A 27,976-nucleotide genomic window follows, 5' to 3' on the forward strand; every position below is an offset into this window, starting at 1 on the left:
CCAACATATCAACGAGTTTGACATCTCTTTCTTCGGTACCCGGTTTCTGCCGAATATAAAAACATACATACATATACACAGGATGAACGTTAATAAAACGTACAAACTGCAGGGACGGATTGCTGACTGAAAATGGAGGAAAGAAAGGTCTCGTGAACATGTGTCCGGAAATGCATCATCGTCGCGGTAGATAGCGCTGACGTATGACTGTTCCCCTGACCACGTGCCGTCTGTTCCTTGTGTGTTGCAGGCTGTGTGATTGACACAGTGTAGTGTAAGCAGCGGAATGGTCCGATATCGATATTCATGTCGGGAACAAGCCGAGATGTTGTTTGTGTTCGGCCAAGCAGATGGAAACGGTCGAGAGGCGACACGGCTATACCAAAACAACTACATCACAGGCACCAACCAATCACAGAACATTTCAAGCCCTTTATGGGCTTTTGTGTAATGATGTTTCCTTTCAGACAGACCGTGTACACCAGATTTGGAGGACCGGGTTTTACTGAATACTGAGGCGAACCTTAGTACAAGCTCCAGGCATGTGCCTCGCCAGTATGGTGTAAGCCAATGTACGATAATTTGTATCCTGCATGACAACTGCTAGTATCCCTATCACCACAGATGCCGCTCTGAATATCTGTTGTGACGTAGGTGCGATGCAGCTCTGTAATGTGTTCCGGGACGATTTGCTGTCGTCACACGTACACCATCCATTTCAGCATACACGTTCTTCTTTCTTCTTCTTCTTCTTTTGCTTGTGCCTTTTTCCTGCAATGACGCAGGGTCGGCGAGGTTAGTCGGATTTGGCAAGATTAATGGAAAGGGTGGCCGGATGTCCTTCCTGCCGCCACCCCTTACCCCCGGGACGGAATTAGTGTACCACAACTGTCTGTGACTAGTGTAATCCATGGAATAGTGCGAATGTGTTCAGATGTCTGCGAGCAGTGTAACTGAGGCGGAACATGAGGACCAGCCCGGTATTCTCCTAGAGGGATGCGGAAAACCGCCTAAAAACCACATCCAGGCTGGCCGGCACACCGGCCTCCGTCGTTAAGCCGGGGTCGGCGCGCCTTCCCGAGTCCAGGAAGCAGTGCATTAGCGCTCTCGGCTAACCTGGCTCCGCATACACGTTCATAGGACCATTTTCCCTCGATTTCCAGTCAGGAATCCGGCCCTAAAGTTTTTCGCTTTCATTAATGTTACCCTGTGTACTTGAATGTCCTGATTACTGTTGTGGTTTACAATCTGATGACTGGTATGAAGCAGCTCTCACTGATAGTCTGTCCTGTGCAAGCATCTTCATCCTCGAATAACTACCGCAACCTACAGCCATTTGATACCACTTGTATTCATGCCCTGTACAGTTTTTACCTCAAACACTTTACCATTATCATATTGAAGACTTCCTGAGCCATCAGGATTTTTCTTATCAACCGATTCATTCTTATGGTCAATTTCTTTTCTCCCCAATTCCATTCTGTTATATCCTAGCCAGTAATGCCAACCGAGCCCGCTGCCAAAAGGTTGGCAGCATCAAAGTCCGGACGCCGTCCGCAGCAGCGCCAGCGAGACAGGAAATCGCCGCAAGTCTGCGCGCGCCACCGCTGGCTTCTGGCTTCTTAAGCGCTGGAGTCGCGAGCGCTAGGACAGTTCTGTATTCGCCGCTCAGTTGTATACTCGCCACCGAGTTGTGTACTTGCTAGTCAGTTGTGTGTTCATCGCAGCAGAGTTGTTGTTTGTCGTCAGCCGACGCTGACCTAGCCGCTCCGACTCGAACTAGACAGATTTCTGTAGACACGGAGTTCACTACTGTGTTTCTGTATCTTCGTTAATAAAGATAAGTACCGACTTTTATTTAATCAGAGTGTTTGGGTTTTCATCTTTCTGTTCACTGTTCCAGCGGACCGGTCGGCCCGCTATTAAAAGTGTGGCGGTGACTTCGTAAGCCGTTTCTACAGCGAAGTGTTTGTCGCTACGAACGCCGCCACAAAACATTCAGTACCACTTCATTAGTTATTCGACCTACCCGTCTAATTTTCAACATTTTCCTTAACTCCACGTATCAAAAGCTTCTGTTCTTTTCTTGTCTGAAGTGCTTATCGTCCAGACAAATACCTTCGGGAAATACTACCTAACACTTAAACTTGTCTTAGATGTTAACAAATCCTCTTTTTCAGAAACGCTTTTCTTGCTATAACCAGTCTGCATTTTATACCTTTTTGCGTCGGCCATCACAAGTTATTTTGCTGGCCACATAACAGTACTCCACTACATTTAATGCCTCATTTCCTAATCTAATTCCCTCAGCAGTACCCGATTTAATTCGACTACTTTCCATTACTCTTGTGTAGTAAGCAGTAAACATTCTCTGCTACTGACCTTCTACGTTCTTTGCTATCTCTGACAGAAGTACTATGTCAATGAGCAAACTCCCTTTACTTTGATTCTCTTTCCAAATTTCTCCTTTGCTCCCCTTACTGCTTGCTCAATGTGTAGACTGAATAACATCGGGGATGGGTTACAGCCCTGTCCTACTCCCTTCTCAACCACTGCTTTCAAGTCCTTACACTCTTACAACTGCAGTCTGTCTCATGTGCAAGTCCTAAATAACCTCTCGCTCCCTGTATCTTATCCTTGCTATATTCAGAGTGTATTCGATTCAACATTGTCAAAATGACCTGTAACATGCACTTAGAGCGTCACAAGATGTTAAGATATATTCATTTTCCACTACAGACAATGAATCTCAAGTGAAACATACAACTTGTATTCGAGCAGAGTTGCTTTCGCTGGAAAAGCATTGAAAAATTTTAGAATTGGAGCTTTCTTTATTTAATCAAGTTTTGAAACTGTTACACAACGTCTTCAAAATGTCTTCCGCCGTGATAGCACAAGACACTACTTGAACCGTCTGTTGGTTGCGGATGTTATGTTCCAAGACGCTGTTAGCACTATTCAGGAAGAGTAAGCTGCACGCTAAGAACGGCACTTCATTTCACTCATTTCAGAAATCACACCTAACCATACAATAAAACACAATACAGCAGAAGTGCTGAGCGCACTTATTCATGCGGTACCCCTCCGCGACTGAGAAGGAGCAGCGATAAGCGCAATGGATTCGCAGTCGGGAGGACGACGGTTCAAATCTGCTCCGGCCATTTAGATTTTGGTTTTCCGTGATTTCGCTAAATCGCTCCAGGCAATGGCTTCCTTGAAAGGGCACGGGTTATTTCCTTACCCATCCTTGGCACAATCGTAACTTGTGCTCAGTCTCTAATGACGTCGATGTCGACGGGTCTCTTCCTTCCTTCCTTCCTTTCATGAGTGATACATCATTGCAAGACTCGGAATGACAATATTAACACACAATCCCTGCAACCGACACAGTTGCTCAATAAGTGAAATCCCACGTTGTCATAACAAATAATGAAGGAAATAAAGTCGTATGGCACTGTTGGCTGGAGACAACGAAGGGCAAGCTAAATCGCCTAACTGGATAATTTTTTGTCTCCTTAGCGCACAATGGCACCTTCCGCTCGCGAAGTGTGAGAGTTGTGTGTTTAAGTGTATCTAGGAGGTGCGGCTAGAAAAAAACCGGACTGATGCTAGAAAAAACATTTATTTACAATTATTTACAATTTCATGTTATCTCCTTCAATGTACTCTCCTCCTTGGTCTCTACACCGCTCCATACGAATTTTCCAGTGTTCATAGCAATGCTGCAGATCATTTTCGGTAAGTCCATACATTACTTCTGTCGCTTTTTCTTTTACTGCTTCAACAGTCTCAAATCTAGTTCCTTTCAAAGCTGACTTGACTTTAGGGAAAAGAAAAAAGTCACAGGGGGCCAAATCAGGTGAGTAGGGTGGATGATCTAAGATGGGAATGTTGTGTTTTGCCAAAAACGTCTTCACTGACAACGCACTGTGAGCTGGGGCATTGTCTTGGTGAAGGATCCATGACTTTTTTCTCCACAAATCGTTCCGTTTTCTCCGTACTCGCTCACGTAGGGTAGCCAGGACGCTAATGTAGTAATGCTGATTCACTGTTTGTCCCTCTGGTACCCAATCAATGTTCACAATCCCTTTGATGTCAAAAAAAAAAACAATCATCATTGCCTTGAATTTCGATTTTGACATTCGTGCTTTTTTTTGTCGTGGAGAACCAGGAGTTTTCCAATGCATCGATTGGCGTTTAGTTTCGGGATCGTAAGTAAAAAACCGCGATTCATTACAAACGTTTCACTTGCAGATTTTCCTAGTTTGAAACAAAATTTGATGTTAACACGCTGTTCTTTCTGTACACTCAACATTTTCCGACGCACAGACAAAACGTCAACTACTTAAAACAGACGCCACGGGCAGACTGAGTGCAGGAGGCAGATGAAACGCGAGCAGTAGGCGGAGCGAGAGTCACGTGACAGGCCACGCGACTTTCAGCCTTATTGCAATCGTTTTATTGTTTCACCAGTACTAGTCCGGTTTTTTTTCTAGCCACACCTCGTTGTAAGTGTAGGTGCCTCTAATGGTGTGTGTGTGTGTGTGTGTGTGTGTGTGTGTGTGTGTTGGATGAGGGTGAGAGAAGCGAGAGGGTGCCCGCATGTGTAACGTCTCTCTTTTACATAATCACAAAACCTGGTGTTTTCACACCACGCCCTCCACAGCCTGCTTGCTCAGGACGAATAATCCTATCGTTTTTCACAGGCACAGCTGAGGGCATAGCCTCACAAAAACATTTTTTTCAGGGGTTCTTAACCTATGGCAAGCTCAGACGAAGCACACTGACAACGAAATATCGGTGAGCCCAGCATTTCAGCAAATCTGACTGGCAACGCCAGGTTGCGCTTACACAGCCTACCCACCCGACTACGAGAAAGAAAGTTGAACACACATACACATACACAACGGCAAACAAAACATTCGCAGCATTCTACAGTGCCGATTTTATGGTGAAATTGACCTCTCTGATGACGACCTTTGTTTGTTACAGGAACGATGACGCTGTAACTGATCCAGGAAACATTGTCAGTCGCCACCAACTACCCAATGGTAACATACCTTTAACATCTATTCATGAAACTGTGGCAGCTGGCAAAACAAATTCGCCAGTAGCCGTACAAACCGTGCAGACCGTGACAGGGTTTTCTTTTTTTTTCGACGCCGCTTGTCGTGGCACTTTCATCCCTCTGTCGTATAACTGCTATTCTTCAACCACTTTTTGTCTGTAATATCATGTATGGGGCGATCTTAGTGGATGATCGCATCTAGATCTACAGACAACATGAGAATCTCCCGTCCTCTGACTCCTCGGCAGAAATACAAATCCTTTCATAGAGGTGACAGCAGAACATTTTTTGATGGTCACCGTGCAAGTGCGGGCACGAGTGGCCACAGTGCTTCTTAGCCAATCGGAAACAGCTGCATGATCCAGGCATTTTCATTAGCTATTTCGTGCCCTCGCTGATACCTCTTCAGTATGGTGCTGCTTCCTCCAGGACTTTCAGAAGTTTCTTTCCAACGAATGTTGGAAAACGGTAAAATATTGGGCCAAGGTAAATACAATTACTATTAAAACAGACGAGAGCGTTGATGTTTACCCGTTGCCGCCCGGGTTTGAGAGACAGGCTTAATCTTCACTATCAGGAAATTCTATGGAGCAATCAGGTCAAGCACCTGCTGCTCTCATCTGTTGCTTTCCCCTCTTTGGGAAAGTGTGAGGGGGAGTCTGTAGCCTTTCGGCTTTTACTCCCCTGTGAACGTGTGTGTGTGATTTTTCTATAGTTTTTGGTGTCTGTGATTTGTGATGATTGTTGTGAGTGTGTCTGGTAATTGCCTGAGGTAGGCGAGAAGTTTAGTGTTATATGGGAAGGAACAGGATGATGGATTGGGTGTTGGGATTTTCTCTTCGTCTTAGTCGTCGAAGATCGTCATAGGGCGCTTGTGCTTATCGCGGGACATGTCATACCGACCTAGGGAGTGGATGAGTGCGTTTCCGGATCTGGAAGAACCCTCATAGAAGGCCCTTGCCAGATCCTGGAAACGCTCTTTCAGGAGTGGGATTTCGGCTGCGGCGTGCAGGTCATCTGTGGGGAATCCAAGGGGTAGACGCAGTGCCCTTCTGAGGGCGCGGTTCTGCAGCCTCTGGAGTTTGTCCAGGTGCTGCTTCGCCGCGTATCCCCAGACAGGGCACGCATACTCCATTACTGGCCGGATCAGGGCCTGGTATACATTTACTGCTACTGGGCAGGGAAGGGAGCTGGTTGTGTTCAGGATAGGGTATAGGAGGGACATTCTGGCGCAGACCTTCCTGTGGACCTCGTCTATGTGGGGTTTCCACGTAAGACGAGAGTCCAAGGTTACGCCAAGGTACTTGGCGGTTCTGCGCCAGGGGAGTTGGTTTCCGTTTAGGTAAAGATGGAGGGGGGGGGGGGGCGTCAGGCACCTTGGAGCCACATTCAAGATACTTTTCAAACTGTGTGTAGAGGTTGGCGAATGAGTTGTAAAACTCATCCTCCAACTATACAGTCTACTGGCCAGCTAGTAGATGAGGGTCAATACGAAGGCCTTTACCCCCCCCCCCCCCCGCAGCTGTTTTATATGGTTGTTCCATGTGGAGGACAACCAGACCCTCTAATTTGAAAACCATCCAGACTTGGCAAAATCGGTATCGTCGACTCATTATTGCGGCACCAAAGTGGGCAAGAATAGGCGAACTTCATGGAGACCTTAAAAAACCACCCAGTAAAACATCATCCGACGCAAATACCAGCTCATGGAAAAAGTAGACGCCCTGTGACCCACATCGCGTCATCTAGAACATGTTGGATCAATAGCTCCTGTGCGTTGGCACCGGGTCCAGGTGCCTCGAGCGACCATCGGAGTCCCACAGTGGCTATCCATCTGAACTTTCACGTACAAAATTGTAAGGATCAAAGGACACAAGGCCCAGTGCCCTTATCAAGATCGCATTTAAGATAAAGTTACATCTTGGCCGTCCACAAAAAGAAGGATGTTGGGACACACCTGTCTTTATTGGAAAATTATTCGGCCCTCGTCAACAAAGCATGCCCAGACCATCAGCCATTTAGGAGGACTCCTGACCACAAAATATTACTGCAGAAGTTGGAACATTATGGAGTAAGGGGAGTAGCTTACAACTGGTTCGCCTCTTACTTTAAGAACAGAAAGCAGAAGGTAATTCTCCGCAATATTGAGAGTGGTAATGATGTTCAGTCCCAATGGGGCACTGTTAAATGGGGCGTTCCCCAAGGATCGGTGCTGGGGCCATTGCTGTTTCTTATTTATATAAATGATATGCCTTCTAGTATTACAGGTGATTCAAAAATATTTCTGTTTGCTGATGACACCAGCTTGGTAGTGAAGGATCTTGTGTGTAATATTGAAACATTATCAAATAATGTAGTTCATGAAATAAGTTCGTGGCTTGTGTGGAAAATAATTTGATGCTAAATCACAGTAAGACTCAGTTTTTACAGTTTCTAACTCACAATTCAACGAGAACTGATATTTTAATCAGACAGAATGGGCGTGTTATAAGCGAGACGGAACAGTTCAAGTTCCTAGGCGTACGGATAGATAGTAAGCTGTTGTGGAAAGCCCATGTTCAGGATCTTGTTCAGAAACTAAATGCCGCTTTATTTACCATTAGAACAGTATCTGAAATAAGTGACATTTCAACACGAAAAGTAGTCTACTTCGCATATTTTCATACGCTTATGTCATATGGTATTATTTTTTGGGGTAATTCTTCTGATTCAAAAAGGGTATTTTTGGCTCAAAAACGGGCTGTTCGAGCTATGTGTGGTGTAAGTTCTAGAACCTCTTGTCGACCCCTATTCAATAGTCTGGAAATTCTGACATTGCCCTCACAGTATATATTTTCTTTAATGTCGTTTGCTGTTAGCAATATTAGCTTATTCCCAAGAGTTAGCAGCTTTCACTCAGTTAATACTAGGCAGAAATCAAATCTGCATGTGGAATGCAGTTCCTTGACTCTTGTGCAGAAAGGAGTGCAGTATTCTGCTGCATCCATTTTCAATAAGCTACCACAAGAACTCAAAAATCTTAGCAGTAGCCCAAACGCTTTTAAGTCTAAACTGAAGAGTTTCCTCATGGCTCACTCCTTCTATTCTGTTGAGGAACTCCTCGAAGAGCTAAAAAATTAAGCACATTCCAGTGTTACATTCTTGATTTTCTTTATTTAAACTAATGACGTGTCGCCTGAATATGTTTCTTATATTTCATTTTATCTGTTTCTACAATCGTGTTATAATTTCATGTATTGACTCGTTCCATGACCATGGAGACTTCTCCTTAATGTGGTCCCACGGAACAATAAATAAATAAATAAACTAGCCCATGATCCCTAAGATAGATAAAGCCCCCTTCCCCTGACAACCGGAAGTTGGCCCCGATATCCAAACAGCGTACAGGAACAGCATACAGGCACAGCCGGGAAATGATATGTTACAGGATGACCGAGTAGAATTCTTCAGTGGGTCGGTCAGGTGGCTGGTTAGACTCACGTGTTGGACTCCTCCTCCTTGGCCGTGGCACTGTCCAGCAACCGCACGATGTCGTCGCGGTTGTTCATGGCGGCCAGCTCCATTGGCGTGTGGAAGTCGATGTCCATGGCCCAGAGGTTGGCGCCCCAGTTGATGAGGAAGGTGACGCACGCCTTGTGGCCGCGCGCGGCCGCGAAGTGCAGCGCCGTGTTGCCGAAGTTGTCGCAGCGGTCCACGTCGCCCCTGACAACAGGTAAACAACTCATCAGCGTCCGACTCGAAAGGATCGTCCGGAGGACGGAGGCAGCGGAGGAAATCCGGCGCTGGGACTGCAAAGCATTTGGTTGCTCTGAAAATATCTTTGGGTCGCCACCGCTAGATTTGTTTTCCATTCTCGCTGGAGTCTACAGACCTTATCTGAAGCAAGGCATCCGCAGGGGACGACATTCCCTCAAAAGTATTGAAATCCTTGGGAGGAAATACTGTGCCAACTGGTACACAAGATACATGGCACAGACGAAATAGACTTAGAATTTAGTAATCCCATTTCCACTAAAGGCAAGAGCTGAGAAGTGTGAACACTGCGAAATCATCAATTTAATAAATCATGACTGCAAAATACCACAGCGATTAATTACAGATCAGTGGAAAAACTGGTAGGAGCCGACCTCGGGGGAAGGTCAGTTTGGGTTTTGGAGAAATGTAGGAACACATGAGGCAATACTGACCTTTCGAATTATCTTGGAACGACAAATGTTAATTTACAGCAGTTACAGACTTATAGAAACATGTCGACAATGTTTACTGCAATGCACTCTTTGCAATTCTCAAGGTAGCAGGGAAAAAAATACGGAGACTAAATTTTAAATACAATTTGTAAATGAACCAATCTGCACGCGTAAGAGCTGATGGACATAATGGGAAGGTAGTGATTGAGAAGCATAGTAGCATATATTCCACATTGTTCAGTCTGTATAAGGGACAAACAGTAAAGAAAACCACGAAGGAATTTGGAAAGGGAATTACAGTTCAGGGAGAAGATATAAAACATTTTTCTGATTTGCCAATGACACTGTAATTTTGTTAGACACGACAAGGAACTTCAAAAAGCAGTTGAAAATGAGATATAAGATGAATATCAACAAAACCAAAACAAGGGCGTTGGAATCTAATCGAATTAAATCAGGCGATGTTCTGGCAATTGGTAAGGAAATGAGACGCTAAAATTAGTCGATGTGTTTTGGTGTTTGGAGAGCAAAGTAACTGACGGTGGTCGAAGCAGAGTAAAATGTACACTAGGAATAGTTGGAAACTTGTTTCTGGAAAGTAGAAATTTGTTGACTTCTAATCTGATCATAGGTCTCATATAAAGAAAACTAATGTCTGCATAAAGATTTCAAATTTCCCTCACTGAGAAGGTTGTAAGACCTTGCGATTAGCAGGACCAGTATTGGTAAAATTGAAGCCTTATCAAATTATACTTTAATCTGTAATAACTTCATAGTAGTTTTGTATAAAGCAATGAATACCACATTGTCCAGTGATGTAAATCATTTATTGTCTAACATCTAAGTATACTTCTGGTCCACTGTGCGACACTGAAGAATACAGATGCACAATTAATCAAGGGATCCCAGGAACTTCAGACAAACCTAACATCTGCACAGAACTTAGCAAGAGGCCGACACTGGACAAAACATGCGGAGCCCGTATGTGAATACGTTCAATTTGACGCTAGTGTGGCCTATTCTGGTCGGGCGTTCGGATCCACAGCATGTCGGATTGACGGAAAATAATGAAGCAGTTCAGAGGCGGGCTGATAGATTTGTTACTGGTAGGTTCGGACAACACGCAAGTACACTCGTGGAAATGGAAAAAAGAACACATTGACACCGGTGTGTCAGACCCACCATACTTGCTCCGGACACTGCGAGAGGGCTGTACAAGCAATGATCACACGCACGGCACAGCGGACACACCAGGAACCGCGGTGTTGGCCGTCGAATGGCGCTAGCTGCGCAGCATTTGTGCACCGCCGCCGTCAGTGTCAGCCAGTTTGCCGTGGCTTACGGAGCTCCATCGCAGTCTTTAACACTGGTAGCATGCCGCGACAGCGTGGACGTGAACCGTATGTGCAGTTGACGGACTTTGAGCGAGGGCGTATAGTGGGCATGCGGGAGGCCGGGTGGACGTACCGCCGAATTGCTCAACACGTGGGGAATGAGGTCTCCACAGTACATCGATGTTGTCGCCAGTGGTCGGCGGAAGGTGCACGTGCCCGTCGACCTGGGACCGGACCGCAGCGACGCACGGATGCACGCCAAGACCGTAGGATCCTACGCAGTGCCGTAGGGGACCGCACCGCCACTTCCCAGCAAATTAGGGACACTGTTGCTCCTGGGGTATCGGCGAGGACCATTCGCAACCGTCTCCATGAAGCTGGGCTACGGTCCCGCACACCGTTAGGCCGTCTTCCGCTCACGCCCCAACATCGTGCAGCCCGCCTCCAGTGGTGTCGCGACAGGCGTGAAAGGAGGGACGAATGGAGACGTGTCGTCTTCAGCGATGAGAGTCGCTTCTGCCTTGGTGCCAATGATGGTCGTATGCGTGTTTGGCGCCGTGCAGGTGAGCGCCACAATCAGGACTGCATACGACCGAGGCACACAGGGCCAACACCCGGCATCATGGTGTGGGGAGCGATCTCCTACACTGGCCGTACACCACTGGTGATCGTCGAGGGGACAGTGAATAGTGCACGGTACATCCAAACCGTCATCGAACCCATCGTTCTACCATTCCTAGACCGGCAAGGGAACTTGCTGTTCCAACAGGACAATGCACGTCCGCATGTATCCCGTGCCACCCAACGTGCTCTAGAAGGTGTAAGTCAACTACCCTGGCCAGCAAGATCTCCGGATCTGTCCCCCATTGAGCATGTTTGGGACTGGATGAAGCGTCGTCTCACGCGGTCTGCACGTCCAGCACGAACGCTGGTCCAACTGAGGCGCCAGGTGGAAATGGCATGGCAAGCCGTTCCACAGGACTACATCCAGCATCTCTACGATCGTCTCCATGGGAGAATAGCAGCCCGCATTGCTGCGAAAGGTGGATATACACTGTACTAGTGCCGACATTGTGCATGCTCTGTTGCCTGTGTCTATGTGCCTGTGGTTCTGTCAGTGTGATCATGTAATGTATCTGACCCCAGGAATGTGTCAATAAAGTTTCCCCTTCCTGGGACAATGAATTCACGGTGTTCTTATTTCAATTTCCAGAAGTGTGTTTCGGCGATGCTTCGGGAAATTAAATAGCTGTACCTGGAGGGAAGGCACGTTCTTTTCGAGGAACACTATGGAGAACATTTTGAGAACCGGTATCTGAAGCTGGCTGCAGAACTATTCTATTGCCGCCAACAATCATTTCGCGTAAGGACCACAAAGATAAGATATGAGAAATTGGGGCCATGTGGAGGCATTAGACAATCTTTTCCCCAGCTCCATTGTGAGTGGAACAGGAAAGAAAATGACTAATAGTGGTACAGGGTACCGTCCGGCTTGCGGAGTATTTACAGGGTGACAATTATTGAACCATATGAAAAAAAACGTAAATTAGTTACAAAATATTGCGTTCACACCCTTTATTCGGCTTGTAAACGTCACTACAGATATTCGGATTTAGGTTATGACATGTTCGATATGTCTGCCATCATTGGCGATGACCGTGCGAGGTAGCGCAGTGGTTAGTGTAGTGGACTGACAAGACAGCCAGTCCACGGTGACGGGTAATCGAAAGGCACGCGTTTACACACGTCGGCTGGCGTTAGGTCTGAAACAGGATACGTAATGAATGCTATAAAGAAAAGTACGTAGCTGCTGGAATACTTAACTTTAATCCATCATTTGTATACAGCATTCTTGATGATACAAGTGAGACTCTCTCTAGAAATGGTTAATGGCGCCTTGCTAGGTCGTAGCCATGGACTTAGCTGAAGGCTATTCTAACTATCTCTCGGCAAATGAGAGAAAGGCTTCGTCAGTGTAGTCGCTAGCAAAGTCGTCGTACAACTGGGGCGAGTGGTAGTAAGTCTCTCTAGACCTGCCGTGTGATGGCGCTCGGTCTGCAATTACTGACAGTGGCGACACGCGGGTCCGACATGTACTAATGGACCGCGGCCGATTTAAAGCTACCACCTAGCAAGTGTGGTGTCTGGCGGTGACACCACAGTTAGCACACTGGACTCGCATTCGGGAGGACGACGGTTCAGTCCCGCGTCCGGCCATCCTGATTTAGGTTTTCCGTGATTTCCCTAAATCGCTCCAGGCAAATGCCGGGATGATTCCTTTGAAAGGGCACGGTCGACTTCTCTCCCCGTCCTTACCTAATCCGATGAGACCGATGACCTCGCTGTCTGGTCTCCTCCCCCACAACAACTTAACAGTTGGCGATGATGTAACGCTGACGAATAGCGAAATTCTGCGTGACGCGCTGAAGTGTCGCAACATCGATGCTGTCGATGACCTCCTGAATGGCTGTTTTCAGCTCAGCAATGGTTTTGGGACTATTTCTGTACACCTTGTCTTTAATATAGCACCGCAAAAAGGAGTCGCATGTGTTCAGATCTGGAGAATATGGCAGTCAACCTAGGTCCAAGGCCTCTGGGTACCACGGAGCCAGCATGCGGTCCCCAAAGTGCTCCTCTAGGACATAAAACACTTTCCTGCTTCGATGGGGTCGAGCTTCGTCTAAGATGAACCCCATCTTGTCGCACTTTGGATAATGGGGATCAAATCATCTTTTAAAAACGTCACGTCCCGTTCGGTAGTCACCGTCAATCAAGGAATATCGTACCGATTATTCCGTGACTGGACATTGCTCCTCTTAAAATGTTCTTTATTGGTAGCCAAGTCCGCAGCTCGTGGTCGTGCGGTAGCGTTCTCGCTTCCCACGCCGGGTTCCCGGGTTCGATTCCCGGCGGGGTCAGGGATTTTCTCTACCTCGTGATGACTGGGTGTTGTGTGCTGTCCTTAGGTTAGTTAGGTTTAAGTAGTTCTAAGTTCTAGGGGACTGATGACCATAGATGTTAAGTCCCATAGTGCTCAGAGCGAACAGGTAGCCAAAATTTTTAACGTTGCTGGAAAACTATTTAAAATACATGTTCTTGAAAAATGAACATCTTCTACCACGCATATAGACGAGTTAAAGTATTTATGAAGAACTTATTTCTAGTACTGTTTCCATGAACCGGACTGTTAGTTTGAAAGCGAGAAGGCAGTAACTAGTATATCCAACTCATTAATCGGGGTTCTGTGGGACATTCTTGAATGCAGTCCAAAAATATTCATATTATACGCTTTTGGATCCGTAAAACTTCAGCTTGGGCTGATGAGCTACAGCAAAATACGACACCGCATAACGTTGTGGAGTTACAATAAGCACAGTGTGTCTGTTTTTATTTTTATTTTTGTATCAATTATATCCGACAATATTTGTTCTACACACTAGAATTTGGTTCAGCATTTCCGTAGTAACGGTATAGGCTACTCATCATCATCATCATCATCATCATCATCATCATCATCATCGTTTTCCAACTCCAATTTCCCGGGTGTGGTGTACAAGCGCTCGCCATCTCGTTCTGTCTTAAGGGGCTCCGGAACGGCTCAAAATCATGAAAAGTTCAATTTTTACTTTCTTTGCGTTTTCTGAATCTGCAGACTATTACCTTTTAATAGATATATAATTTATTCAATTCCGAAGACTACAACTATTTTTAAATTTTTTTTAAATGTATTCTACATGGGCGTGACCCACTGTGGCGCTGTTAAACTGCTGTCAAATGGTGTTATTATTAACGTCCGTGTTCATCAGGTACATTTTAGTGATGTGAGATAAAGTATGTGTTGTGGCTAACCTGTGATGGTTCAATATATATCGCTGGTGTGATTGTCGATTGTTTCATGTTTATTTACTCTGTCGTTATCTCGAAAATATTCGTAATTAATTCTGTTTCTTGAGTCTCTGTTTTGTTGAAGTATAATAATGAGTAAAAGTAAAGTTGCTGTTGCGACTTTCAATGATGGCAACATTGTAAGGTGCAAGGTATTTAGAAATATGGGAATGAAGATAGGTTCTAACATGGTACGGGCGATGCTTGCTTTAGTCAAGGAACGCCTTCGGGCTCCAGACAGGGCTGTAAAGAGTCTAGAAATACAAGCAAGAGTAAACAGGAGGAGGAACAAGAGGAAGCTGGAGGAGGAGTTTGCAGAGGATGAAGATAATCCATCCTATGGACCTGGAATGCCCTAAAAAGTTAATCCAATCTTTGTCGCTCGATTCCCAAAACTTTTATTTTCTCATACTAATTACATGTTTTCTAAGGATCTTCCAAACATATTTGTTTAAAACTTTCAGTAAATGTTACACAGTACCTTCTGCATAATTTAACACAGCCTTTTTCCAAAAAACTGTATATTTTTGAATATATAAATAAAAAATTGCAAGAAAATGTTGTGAATTTTCATTACAATTGAAAAAAAAATCATCTTCAATAACTGAACTAAAATTTTGTAAAATCCCTGTGTTAAGTTGTAGCCCATATTCCAATAAATAATCTGTAAAAAGTTCAACTTCCTACCTCAAATACTTTGTGAGGAAAGATGTAATTTATAAGCGTTATTTTAACATTGCAAGTATAGGGCGTTCCGGAGCCCCTTAATACATCTTCTGTTCCAGGACAGCTTCCCGTTTGTGTCCTTTCTCCTCCACATCTGACCTTACAGTCTCTATCCAGCATTTTCTTGGTCTTCCCCGTGGTCTTCTTCCTACGATGCTCAGGTTGAAATCCTTTTGGCAGGTCTCTGGCTGTTCATTCTCATTACGTGCCCATACCACTGAAGCCCGAGTGTCTTTATGACACTGGTTAACAGGAACCTCAATACCAGCTACTTTTCTGTTCACCTCATTCCTGGTTTTGTCCTTTCTAGTTGTTTGATTCATAGTTCTAATGAATGTCATTTCCGTTGCCTGAATTCTGCTGAGGTCTTTGTTTAGTAGGGTACAGGTTCCTAAACCATGTGTTAAGATTGGCACAAAATAGGTGTGGTACATTGTCGCTTTTGCTTTTCGTGGCATTTTACCATCCCAGAGATTTCTGATTTGACTGTAAAAATTGGATGCTTTCTGCGTCCCGCTGAGTATTTCCTGCTTAAAGGTGTTATCTTTCGAGATCATGCTTCCTATACTCCATTCACGGAAACAAGAGACGTACTGTAAACACGGCAAGGCGCATGAGCACAGCGCTGCCGTCGAGGGGTGTACAAGGCAGGGGCGTCAGAAATTAAAAAATGGAAGTTGTGTTTTTTATAATTTGGCACCTGAACATGATAAAGAGATCCGAGAACTACCTTCCGGCACGTTTACTTACATTACATTAAAATTTATTGTCACTCAAAAAGAGAAATATTTAAGCTTTCAGGAAAAGTTGTTTTTTCGCGTTACTCTATATTTATCACGCCATATCTCCTAAACTGTGTGTCACACAGCAAAATAATTTTATAATTGCCTTCAGTACTATATGCCGATGACGTCTGCAAATTTTCTGCTCAATAGAGTCAGTAATAGTGAAGCAATGAATTAAAATCTCACGTCTGATATAGAACTGTTACCAAATCATCGTCCGAAATATAGTAAGCGACAAACTTTTTCCCTTTACATTCTTTTGTGGGGCTGTAAGCGAGAAAAGTTTCAGAAAGGTTTGAATTTAATTTTGTAGTTTGTTCTAATGCGATGGGTGGAACCGTTTGTCCTTTACGAGCGATGCATTGTGCGGTTCGCAGGCGCGGCGCTCAGTCAGTGTGGCCGCCTCAGTTGCAGGTGTGAGCTCGTTAGTGGGTGTTGTACAGCAGGTATTTCACGATATCTTAAGTTCATCTGTAAAGACGCTTGAAGGACTAGTTGTTGATTATTAGAGTAAGTATATGTGTTTGTAGTCACGCTGAGCATTCACTGTTTATGTGCACATCCAATAGCATCACATGGTTTCTTATTTTATATATTCACTTATTTCATTAGCATCACATACGGCTGTCCTCATTATGTCATCCACGGATTCAGCGAGCGAGGTCGACGTATCAGTTCTGAGTCTTAATGTGTATAAAACGGAACTTTTACATGCAGAGCAGTCGATGAGTGACATTGTTTCGAAAACAGCTGCAGCTACAGGTGTGGGACGTTCTTCAGTGCATCGTGTGATAAGTGAGTACAAGGCCACACACTCTTTGAAGTCTCCCAAGAAGACTGCTGCCTTGCCGTCACCACGCTGCAGTGTGTGGTTGTGGGAACTTACTGAACTCAGTTTAACATTATTTTAACATTGTTGTTAAATGTATTTCGTACATTGTTGCCTAGGTTTATCACAGTCCGCTGTGACAGCTCGGCAGCCAGCCGAACGCCGCCAGCTGCAAAGCGTGCGCCAAGGATTTTCCACACCCCTACGTATCACGTGAACACCGAATGCCTTCTCTGGGAACGAGCGTAGTCGCTCACGTGACACTTTTTATGTTTCGTCCCAGCTCTCGGTGAATAGACTGTAGCTACTTGAAATGTGAAACAGATTCTACTCTGACTCCTCAAATATATTTCAGGGTGTTCATTGCCTGTTGATGGTCATTTCTACTGTCTTTGTTTTACTTATTTTTAGTCCGAAATTTCTGAATGTGTTGTTCCAGTCATTAAGTTTCTTCTGTGCTTCAGCTTCTGTCTCTCTCCATACTATCAAATCATCAGCAAAAACCAGGGCATTCGGTTCGTTGTCGCCCTTGATTGTGGCATCACACACAACCATCAACCTGGCGCAAGGGAGATAGGGCACCTTCCCTCACCTTCCCTATCAACTGCTCGAGTAATTCTTGCCTGGCGCATCCACGCTGCGGGAGTGGGAATCCTCCACTTCAGTAGGCCAGTGTGAAAGGATGGCTACGTTCAGGCAGGGACCCAGCTCCACGGGGTACAACGTGGAGCCCCTGACCAGGGTTACGGACGAAGACCTAAACGACACTTTCGGCAGAAACGGAGACCTTCGGAATGGCGGAGATGCCGGATCAGGCAACCCATCCTCCCTGGGGATAATTAGAAGAGGACACCACTGCCTTATGGAGAAGAGGGATCTTCAAAGGCTAAGGGAGTAAACCCTAACCTGTGATAGGCCTAGCAAGTCAGCAGCTGAGCAAATATATACTGCTTTCAAACCTAAACCTATATGCTACTCCCAAACGAATTTATTGTCAAGTTCTACGCCTAAGAATTTGGCTTTTAATTTTATTACTAAAATGGACGTACGTTTAAAACAGACAACCTATCGTGCATCCGGATTTAGGCCCCTGAACTCCAGCTAACAAGGAAGTAACACAACCTTAAGATGAAACACTTAGTGACCCTTAAAAAAAATTAGCCGCTACATAGACCAGGTCCGCCTACGGAGCAACTGAGTTCCGGATTTGGGCATCTCCTGCTTGACGCATCATAATATACCGTGTTGATCGTCACGTTTGACTGGTTTCGACACGCTGCCATATGCTAGTTCAACAGCGGCGAACCTCATATCTTGGCAGATAATTTGCTCCGCTTTGACAAAAAGAGCGTTATTAACAGACATCCCGATATCTTATCTCGAAAAATGATAACGGCGTCATGCTTTAGCATACTGTAAGTCTAGCGCCCCAGTGCTGCCGTTAGTTAAAACCTTAAACGAGCATAATTAATTCAACTAAATATTCTCTTGGCTTGAAGCGAAATTAAACATTAGGTGACCGATAATCCAGGAAGTTTGCTTGCAATTTATTTCTGGGAGATACATTTAAATAACGGAGCGAGGTAAGTCTTTTGTGTCTGTCTCTGCATCTACATTCTATACTCTGCAAACCACTGTGAAGTGAATGGCAGAGGTTACGTCCCACTGTACCAGTTACTAGTGTTTCTTACCGTTCCTTTTGTCTTTGGAGAGCGTGAAGAACGATTGTTTAAACGCCTTCGTGCACGCTGTAATTAATCTCGTCCTCACTATCGCTACGGGAGGGATATGTAGGGGGTTGTAGTAAATCCCCAGAGTCATCATTTAAAGCCAGTTCTTAAAACTTTGTAAGTAGGTTTTCTCGGAACAGTTTACGACTACGTTCAAGAGCTACAAGTTAAGATTCTTAAGCCCCTCTGTAACACTCCCTCATGGCTCAAACGAACCTGTGACCATTCTGCTTGCCCTTCTCTGGAAAAGTTCAGTATCCCCTGCTAGCACTATTTGTTATGGGTCCCATATTGTAGGATGGCTCGCACGAGTGATTTGTAAGAAATCCCCTTTGTTAACGGATTGCTTTTCCCCAGTATACTACCAATAATTGTATTCACTCTACGAGTAAGTCTATGTAATCATGCTACGTATTACACCCAGGTATTTCTATGAATTATCCGGTTACAGCTGTGATTCTTTGATATTTCAGTGATAGGACAGCTTGTTTCCTTCCTTTTGTGACATGCACAACTATACATTTCTGAACATTTAAGGCCAGTTGCCAATCTCTGTACCACTTTGAAATCTTATCAAGATCTGACTGATCTGACGATCGCTGAGTCAACAACAGATGCGATCATACGACGAATATTCACAGAAGAATATCTGACTAATAGGTCCAGTCCCGTTAATCTTCATTAGTCCTTATATAGAATACACGTTACATCCAACTTTTATCTTTTTTCCAGATCAATGAATAAACTAAACTCAGTGTGCCTGATTGTGATGTTACTTTCCATCATCTGTTTTCTGTGCATCATTTGTTTCTATTTCTGCAAGACCACGGTAGGTGGCAGCATCTGCATGAAGAAAGCTGTTAATCGCAGTGTCATGTCTTCGAGAAATAAAGGAAATTACTGTTTATTTTTAGTAATTTTGAACGATAATGCGCTTTTAGTATGCCCTACACTATCGAATAAGCGATAAACAATCACTTTCATCACAGCTTTCACCATCAGTTTTGTCACGACAATATAACGATATATACTTTTCGATGTAGTCCTCACTGTTATCTGCATTCGGCAACGACCTTCACTTTCGTACACCAGAGCAAACATTTTCATAATTTTTAGGTGTCTGATATTGAGTTTACTGACTACTTCAGTTATTTTCTAACACAAGTAGTATTCACTCTGAAGGTGTTTTAAGATTTTGCCGAGTCACACCAATTTTTGAAATTAGTATTTTAGTCTTATTTTGTCCCTGAACAATGCATTTACCACTAATATAATCTTTTCATTCATAAAATCTAAGCTCAGTTTCATACTAGATGGCGAATGTTTAAGAACCGAAAGTGACATCGGGTGTGTCCCATGCAAGCGTAGTAAGACCTCTAATGTTTTCAGTGTACCAAAAAAAGAAATTATCAGATAAGGTTAACAATACCAACATATTGTTCGCTGCCACTGTCGGTGTCTGTGGGAAAGTATTGTAGTTGGACGACCATACGGAAGTGCAGAAACACTTGGATAAAATTTCTGCTTGATGTGTTGAACGGAAGCTCTGTTATAACATGGATAAATGCAACATAATACCCAAAAAATGGGAAAACACTACATGGTAACCGAGTTCAGTAGTAGTAGCAAACCTTTGGAGTGTGTTTATAAATAATCTTAAATACCAAGTGTCTCACGTAAGGTCGTCAGGTGCATTTTCTCACGTGTTTCCACAGATATTTGCAATTTTTCTTCCAATGTGTATCTGGAGTCAGCCCAAACAAATGATGCTCATCAAATCTTTCGTGAGAGGCCCAGCGTCGGCTTGGTTCAAATGGCTCTGAGCACTATGGGACTTAACATCGGAGGTCATCAGTCCCCTAGTACTTAGAACTACTTAAACCTATCTAACCTAAGGACATCACACACATCCATGTCCGAGGCAGGATTCGAACCTGCGACCGTAGCAGTCGCGCGGTTCCGGACTGAAGCGCCTAGAACCGCTCGGCCACCGCGGCCGTCGCGTCGGCTTGTTTCCCGTTACAAACGAAAGAAATTTGCAGCATCACCGGGAGCACGGTATTGGAAGGTCAAAAACGAGGCAATTAAGCGACCGCGTCGTTCCGAAAGGACTCAGCCCAGAGTTTGCGTTAATATCTTCAAGGAAAACAGGGAAATCTTGAAACTGGATGACCAGTCAGAGATTTAAATCCTGCTGCTGCAGAATGCAGGTCCATTGCTTTAATAACTGCACCAATGTGTTGTTTGGGTAACATTTGAAAGCAGATGTGGATCTTAAGTTTGGGTGACTTCATGGTGCTATCGAAAACAAAAATTAGACTTCCTTCCAGCATTCTATTTCCAGGACGGTAATGGTTACAGAACTATAAAATCGTAGACACAACAGTAAATCACACAAGTATTCATCACAATCACACGGCACTGATACACGCTTGACACATTACTCCGAGCCCGCGAGAGGAGTCGTAACTCACTACTCCCGAATAACCCGTGGACACGCAAGGTAACGGGTTACAGCGTTCGACTTCGAAATAATGTCTAGGCATCGTCTGTTAGCTGAGGAAGGAACTGCGGTTCGCTTCCCACAGAGTTATTCTTCTATAAAAGTCATTGACAGCGGCGTGAAGTGACGAAGCATGTACTGAGCACGAACAAATGACAAACAGTCACCTCCGGTCGTATTCATGACTCCGTAACTTTTTGTCTCGTCACGAGTCCGGCGTGTAGTTACAAAGGGGGCGGAAGAAATAGATTCTACACGTTCACGCTGAGGACGTACAGCGAAATGAAGAGATGTGACGCTTGTTTTGCACTCTGCATGAACGCCAATTTTCTTTGATTAAACTCTCAAATCCTCTGTCTTACATGTTGCAGAAAAATGGTTCAAATGGCCCTGAGCACTATGGGACTCAACTGCTGAGGTCGTTAGTCCCCTAGAACTTAGAACTAGTTAAACCTAACTAACCTAAGGACATCACAAACATCCATGCCCGAGGCAGGATTCGAACCTGCGACCGTAGCGGTCTTGCGGTTCCAGACTGCAGCGCCTTTAACCGCACGGCCACTTCGGCCGGCTTACATGTTGCATTTTTGGTCATCTACAGGAAGGTACTTTTCCTTATATTTAATGGTAGCGTATAGATTCACACAACGAAAAGAGGTACATACTACGCCTGTCGACTGAGTAGTTCGTATTTCTGTCTGGGACAAATTGTGCCAGAAACAACTACGAAGCAGTTCCAATTCCCAGGTTCAGGCCACGGTTTTAGGAAGATTGTCTTTGCTTGTACGGAAAATGTTGCAATTGGAAATCCCTACCCAGGTATTTTCTAATGGAGATCTGTCAGCCTCGCAGCTCTTACACACCATTCTAAGTACTGAATAGCGTACCGATTTTATCGGACTTCTGTCAGAGGACATTGTCAACTCGTCTAGTTCGTCCTCGGCTAAAACCAAGCTACCACGGACCGAGATGTCCGTCACGCTATGACCACAGCCTGACTATGGAGGCATAGATTCGTGCGCTTTGCCGGAGACGAGCAGCTGCGATGTACGTTTAACACCCCAGTCTGCCTTCGGCAGCGGAGCAGCTCGGACTTGTTTACGTTCGCGGAAGAAGCGATGTTTACACCGTCGTTACTCGCGTGTGTTACTGTCTGAATCGAACGCAATGGCGCACAATTTTCGAAAACCCACGATACAGTTCACGTTCTGTAACGAGTATGCAAGACGAAGGCTTTCGAAATCGAACGTTTCTTGAGGGACGAAGTGCATCTTAATTACACGGAGATTATTGGAACTGACTTATCAATCGCGAGCAGCACTCCTTACGTAAAGATGATTGACGACGCAGGCATGTGATAGAATTATTGAAGCCGCCAAACGAGAATTCGAGTTCTGGCACTCCGATGGTCATATTGGCGAAGTTTTAGTAGTTCATTCTGGCCTGGGCGTGCGTACGATCTGAATCTTCGAACTGCCTTTCGAGGTACCCGAATCATTGGTCACTGAATCACTCCAGCCATACGGCAGAGTTATCAGTCGTACGTCCGAACGTTGGGCAAGTTTTAGCACGTATCCAGTGCTCAGTGGTGTCCGACAGGTGCGGATTGCCCTCACGAAACATGTGCCATCGTACATAAACATCGGTGGCTGTAGAACTATTGTCAGCTATGATGGACAGCCCCGGACATGAGCCGGGTGTGGTGGTGAAGGACATCTTCGATCTGCGTGTATGCAGAGGCGACTTGTGCAACTCCCCAGCGGAGACTTCCAGAATCCGGCTACACCAACGTCACTGCCGCTCACTTACGAGCTTCGCGGGGAGGTGACGCCGAGGTCGGAGCGCACTATCGAACCAACGCCGCCGTTGATTGAGGCGTCTTATGGCCCCACTGAAGAAGGAATGGCTCCAACCAACCTTCAATCCCAGACACTTCAGGTGGTGGAGAAAGAGGATGATAGCATCACGCAAGGCATGAAAGCTGAAGTGGAACTGCCCCAGGGCGTTGTGGCAGTGGCGAGACAACAGGGGATACAAGATTCGCTGACACCAGAGGCCGAGGTTAGGGCCCGCAAACAACGCTCGCCGAAGCGCCGCAAGAAGCGCCGACTAAACTCTGCGGAGGCGCTCCCTTCTCTTCTTGGGAGTCCAGATGAGTCTAACACTGTGGACCTGTCTGACTTGGAACCACAAGCTTCGGATGTCGCTGACCATATGAATTCGGACAGTGAAAAGATGTCATGTCGTTCAGACGATGCATCCGTTCAGGGACCCGACACCCATTCTGCGGCCGAGTCTAAAGCTGCGAAAGATCCACAGATGCCACACATCAGCACAGCACAGGGCAGTTTGGAGCACCCCAATAATATCAGCTGGGACGCGCAGGACGAAGAAATCACCGATACGGACCCTTCCATTGGTGGGGACTCGCATCCGCATTTCAAGAAACCTAATGCCGCAGGGAGACGTCCGTCGGGCGACCCTCTGCAGATGTGCAAAGGAACTATCGATACGGTGAATTTTCGTCATTTTAACATTACGCGGAGATGACAGCTACTCGAACCTAGGCATACAGAATAGGGACAGTGAATGTAAATACCATTAGATCGCCCATGAAACAGCAGTTGTTTAGGGACATGATATACGCGTCGGATGTGGATATACTGATGGTGCAGGAACTGTACATTCCTGAGTTTCAGGAAATACATGGATACATCTCCTACACCTCGCCTCACTCAGACAACGACAGCGGAACGGCGATATTGGTCCGGAACTGGATTCCGGTTCGCGACCTGGCTTATCTGCCTTCGGCACGAGGACTGGCAATAACTGTTAATGGAATTCGTCTTCTCAATGTTTATGCCCCTTCCGGCACATACAACAGACGGCCGCGTGCGAGATATTATTCGGAAGAGATTGTGCCCTTATTTATCGGCAGATTCGATCATTTTATTATAAGTGGTGACTTCAATTGTGTTTTAGCCAAAAAAGACCAGACTCCACATTACAATACCTGTCGTGAACCGCAAGTGCTATTCCTGGACCTGGAGTTATGCGACACCTGAGACAGGATTCATAGGAACCGTGAGGGATACACTTTTTTTACCAGTCACTCGGCGAGAAGACTTATCGAATATATGTTTCGGTTGGCCTGTGGGATAATGTGGTCGACGCGGAACGATGACCTGCGGCATTTACTGATCATCTGGCTTATATTTGTAGCACAAAACTCCTTCGGCAAAGTGTGTGGCGAAGCCGCGGGGCATGGAATCTCAATTCGTCACTTTTTACGGACCCCGAATGTCGTCAGAGAGTCGAGGAGGTATGGGTCACATGTCAACGCCGTCTACCAACATATGCCTCAGTGCTTCAATGGTGGCTCGAATATACTAAGTCAGCAATAAGAAGAGCTCTCATACAGTATGTTCGGGATAAGACGAGATGGCAAACAGACACTCTTGATTATTATTACGCCATGCTTCGTGAGCTGTCTTTCCAGGTGCCGTCTGCAGAACCTCATGCAGAAGTTCATCGTGTCAAGGCACAAATCCTACCGATCACGCGACGACGACAGGATGGCATTCCGATACGCGTAAGATGTCTCGACACCATCACTGGGGAACGTACCTCGATGCACCATGAGTCGCGGGAACAAAAACGTTACCGCCGGACATCGGTCACAGTACTCCACGGTTTAGATGGCTATCAACCGACGACACAACAGGACATTGCCAATGAATTTTTGGAGCATTTCCGCCACCTATATGCCAGAACACCGACGGACCGACTAGTGGGGGAAGACATATTGCAACCTCTGCAAACGACATTGACAGAGACGGAGAAGGCAGCACTTACGGAGCCACTCACAGAAGACGATATAAAGGTGGAACTCAAAAAAGGAGCAGTCCATAAATCACCGGGCCCAGATGGGATTACGTTAGAGTTTTATCGAGAATTCACGGACGTGATGACGCCACAGTGGGTGTCGATGTACAATGAGACGATGCGTCCTGACATGCGCCTACCGTCGGATTTTGTGACGGGCTTTCTTTTTCCCATCCCGAAGATGGCGGGGAGTCGCAGTGTTAATCAATATCGGCCTCTCACTATGCTAAACACCGACTATAAAATCTTTGCACGACTACTAGCGTCTCGTCTCAAACTGGCGATATTCAGGACAATATCCCCTGATCAGGCTTGCCTAGGGGTGCGAAGCAACATCTCCTCGGCGTTAAGTGAATACCGTGACGTTACCGCCCTTGCGGAAACGTGTAGGATGCGAGCAGCGATGATATCTGTGGACTTCGATTGTGCGTTCGACAGGACAAACCATGACTTCTTGGCGTTAATCATTAGCCGAATGGCGGTTCCACCTGTTTTCATCTTCGTAGTTATGAGGCTAATACGAGGGGCTACGCTTCCCGAGCACGGGGTCCCGGGTTCGATTCCCGGCGGGGTCAAGGATTTTCACCTGCCTCGAGATGACTGGGTGTTTGTGTTGTCCTCATCATTTCATCCTCATCCAGGAAAGTGGCGAAACTGGACTGAACAAAGATTGGGTAATTGTACGGGCGCTGATAACCCCGCAGTTGAGCGCCCCACAAACCAAACATCATCATCATCATCATCATCACGAGGGGCTATATCGACGGTGATTGTAAGCGGTCGGGAAGCGGGCCCGTTTCGACAAAGGTGCCCACTCTCCATGATCCTACTTGCGATAGCACTCGAGCCGGACGACCTGATCCTTCTTGTCAGATCAGGACATGAAGTGCGTCAGGCTGTAGAACATCTATACTCTTACGGGATAGCGGCAGGCAGTGTCGTTAACATGACGAAATCCTACATCATGCACACTAGACGAGGTCTGAAAGACGTACCGGGACCGTTTCAGACGGTGGAATCGCTGAGATATCTGGGGATCACATTTACCCGTTCACTATGGCGGTCAGCGGCGGCGAGTTCTCGGCGGCTTCTGCAGAATGTTTGTCTGACGATACGCAACAACTCACTGAAAGCCTTTGACTTGATCCAACATGTGGCTTACACCAACGTTCACACAGCGTCAAGACTGCCCCATTTCGTGCAGATCCTACCAATACCAAAGTACTGGGATGTTATTTAAGATCAAATAATACACGTTAACCCTACGGATCCGGAACGGTGGCCTCAACCTCCCAAACGTGCGAAAGAAAGCTTTGGCGCTTTACATGCGAGCGATGATACGAAATTGGCAACAACGAAAGCATACCATAACACCAGCTCTGATAGAAGTACTTGTTCCGCCTTCACTTGAACCCCCGATAGCGGTGAGCAGCATTTCGCCTTCTCTTGCGCACATTGCCTCGTTTCGTGTTGATTATACACTCCTGGAAATTGAAATAAGAACACCGTGAATTCATTGTCCCAGGAAGGGGAAACTTTATTGACACATTCCTGGGGTCAGATACATCACATGATCACACTGACAGAACCACAGGCACATAGACACAGGCAACAGAGCATGCACAATGTCGGCACTAGTACAGTGTATATCCACCTTTCGCAGCAATGCAGGCTGCTATTCTCCCATGGAGACGATCGTAGAGATGCTGGATGTAGTCCTGTGGAACGGCTTGCCATGCCATTTCCACCTGGCGCCTCAGTTGGACCAGCGTTCGTGCTGGACGTGCAGACCGCGTGAGACGACGCTTCATCCAGTCCCAAACATGCTCAATGGGGGACAGATCCGGAGATCTTGCTGGCCAGGGTAGTTGACTTACACCTTCTAGAGCACGTTGGGTGGCACGGGATACATGCGGACGTGCATTGTCCTGTTGGAACAGCAAGTTCCCTTGCCGGTCTAGGAATGGTAGAACGATGGGTTCGATGACGGTTTGGATGTACCGTGCACTATTCAGTGTCCCCTCGACGATCACCAGTGGTGTACGGCCAGTGTAGGAGATCGCTCCCCACATCATGATGCCGGGTGTTGGCCCTGTGTGCCTCGGTCGTATGCAGTCCTGATTGTGGCGCTCACCTGCACGGCGCCAAACACGCATACGACCATCATTGGCACCAAGGCAGAAGCGACTCTCATCGCTGAAGACGACACGTCTCCATTCGTCCCTCCATTCACGCCTGTCGCGACACCACTGGAGGCGGGCTGCACGATGTTGGGGCGTGAGCGGAAGACGGCCTAACGGTGTGCGGGACCGTAGCCCAGCTTCATGGAGACGGTTGCGAATGGTCCTCGCCGATACCCCAGGAGCAACAGTGTCCCTAATTTGCTGGGAAGTGGCGGTGCGGTCCCCTACGGCACTGCGTAGGATCCTACGGTCTTGGCGTGCATCCGTGCGTCGCTGCGGTCCGGTCCCAGGTCGACGGGCACGTGCACCTTCCGCCGACCACTGGCGACAACATCGATGTACTGTGGAGACCTCACGCCCCACGTGTTGAGCAATTCGGCGGTACGTCCACCCGGCCTCCCGCATGCCCACTATACACCCTCGCTCAAAATCCGTCAACTGCACATACGGTTCACGTCCACGCTGTCGCGGCATGCTACCAGTGTTAAAGACTGCGATGGAGTTCCGTCTGCCACGGCAAACTGGCTGACACTGACGGCGGCGGTGCACAAATGCTGCGCAGCTAGCGCCATTCGACGGCCAACACCGCGGTTCCTGGTGTGTCCGCTGTGCCGTGCGTGTGATCATTGCTTGTACAGCCCTCTCGCAGTGTCCGGAGCAAGTATGGTGGGTCTGACACACCGGTGTCAATGTGTTCTTTTTTCCATTTCCAGGAGTGTAGTTATGTTCGTCTGAAAGTACCTTCGGCGAGAATACCCACGACTAGGGAGATCTATCGGTGCTTGATGGGTCACCATGGCCGCAACATAATGGAATTCAAATACCTAACGAGAACTTGGAAGCACATTTGGTGTGCAGTGC

General features: G+C 46.3%; 1 protein-coding gene across 1 annotated transcript in view; it reads right to left on the minus strand.

Annotated features, from left to right (window-relative positions):
- The window catches only part of LOC126162985 (ankyrin repeat and SAM domain-containing protein 4B), a 321,356-nt gene that overhangs the window by 70,635 nt on the left and 222,745 nt on the right, over window positions 1–27,976 (minus strand). The window contains exon 3 of the mRNA XM_049919841.1: window positions 8,549–8,770. Within this exon, the coding sequence (XP_049775798.1) occupies window positions 8,549–8,770 (222 nt within the window). The remainder of the gene's footprint in view (window positions 1–8,548; window positions 8,771–27,976) is intronic.

Source organism: Schistocerca cancellata, chromosome 2 (genome assembly GCF_023864275.1).
Source record: "Schistocerca cancellata isolate TAMUIC-IGC-003103 chromosome 2, iqSchCanc2.1, whole genome shotgun sequence".
Lineage (NCBI taxonomy): Eukaryota > Metazoa > Arthropoda > Insecta > Orthoptera > Acrididae > Schistocerca > Schistocerca cancellata.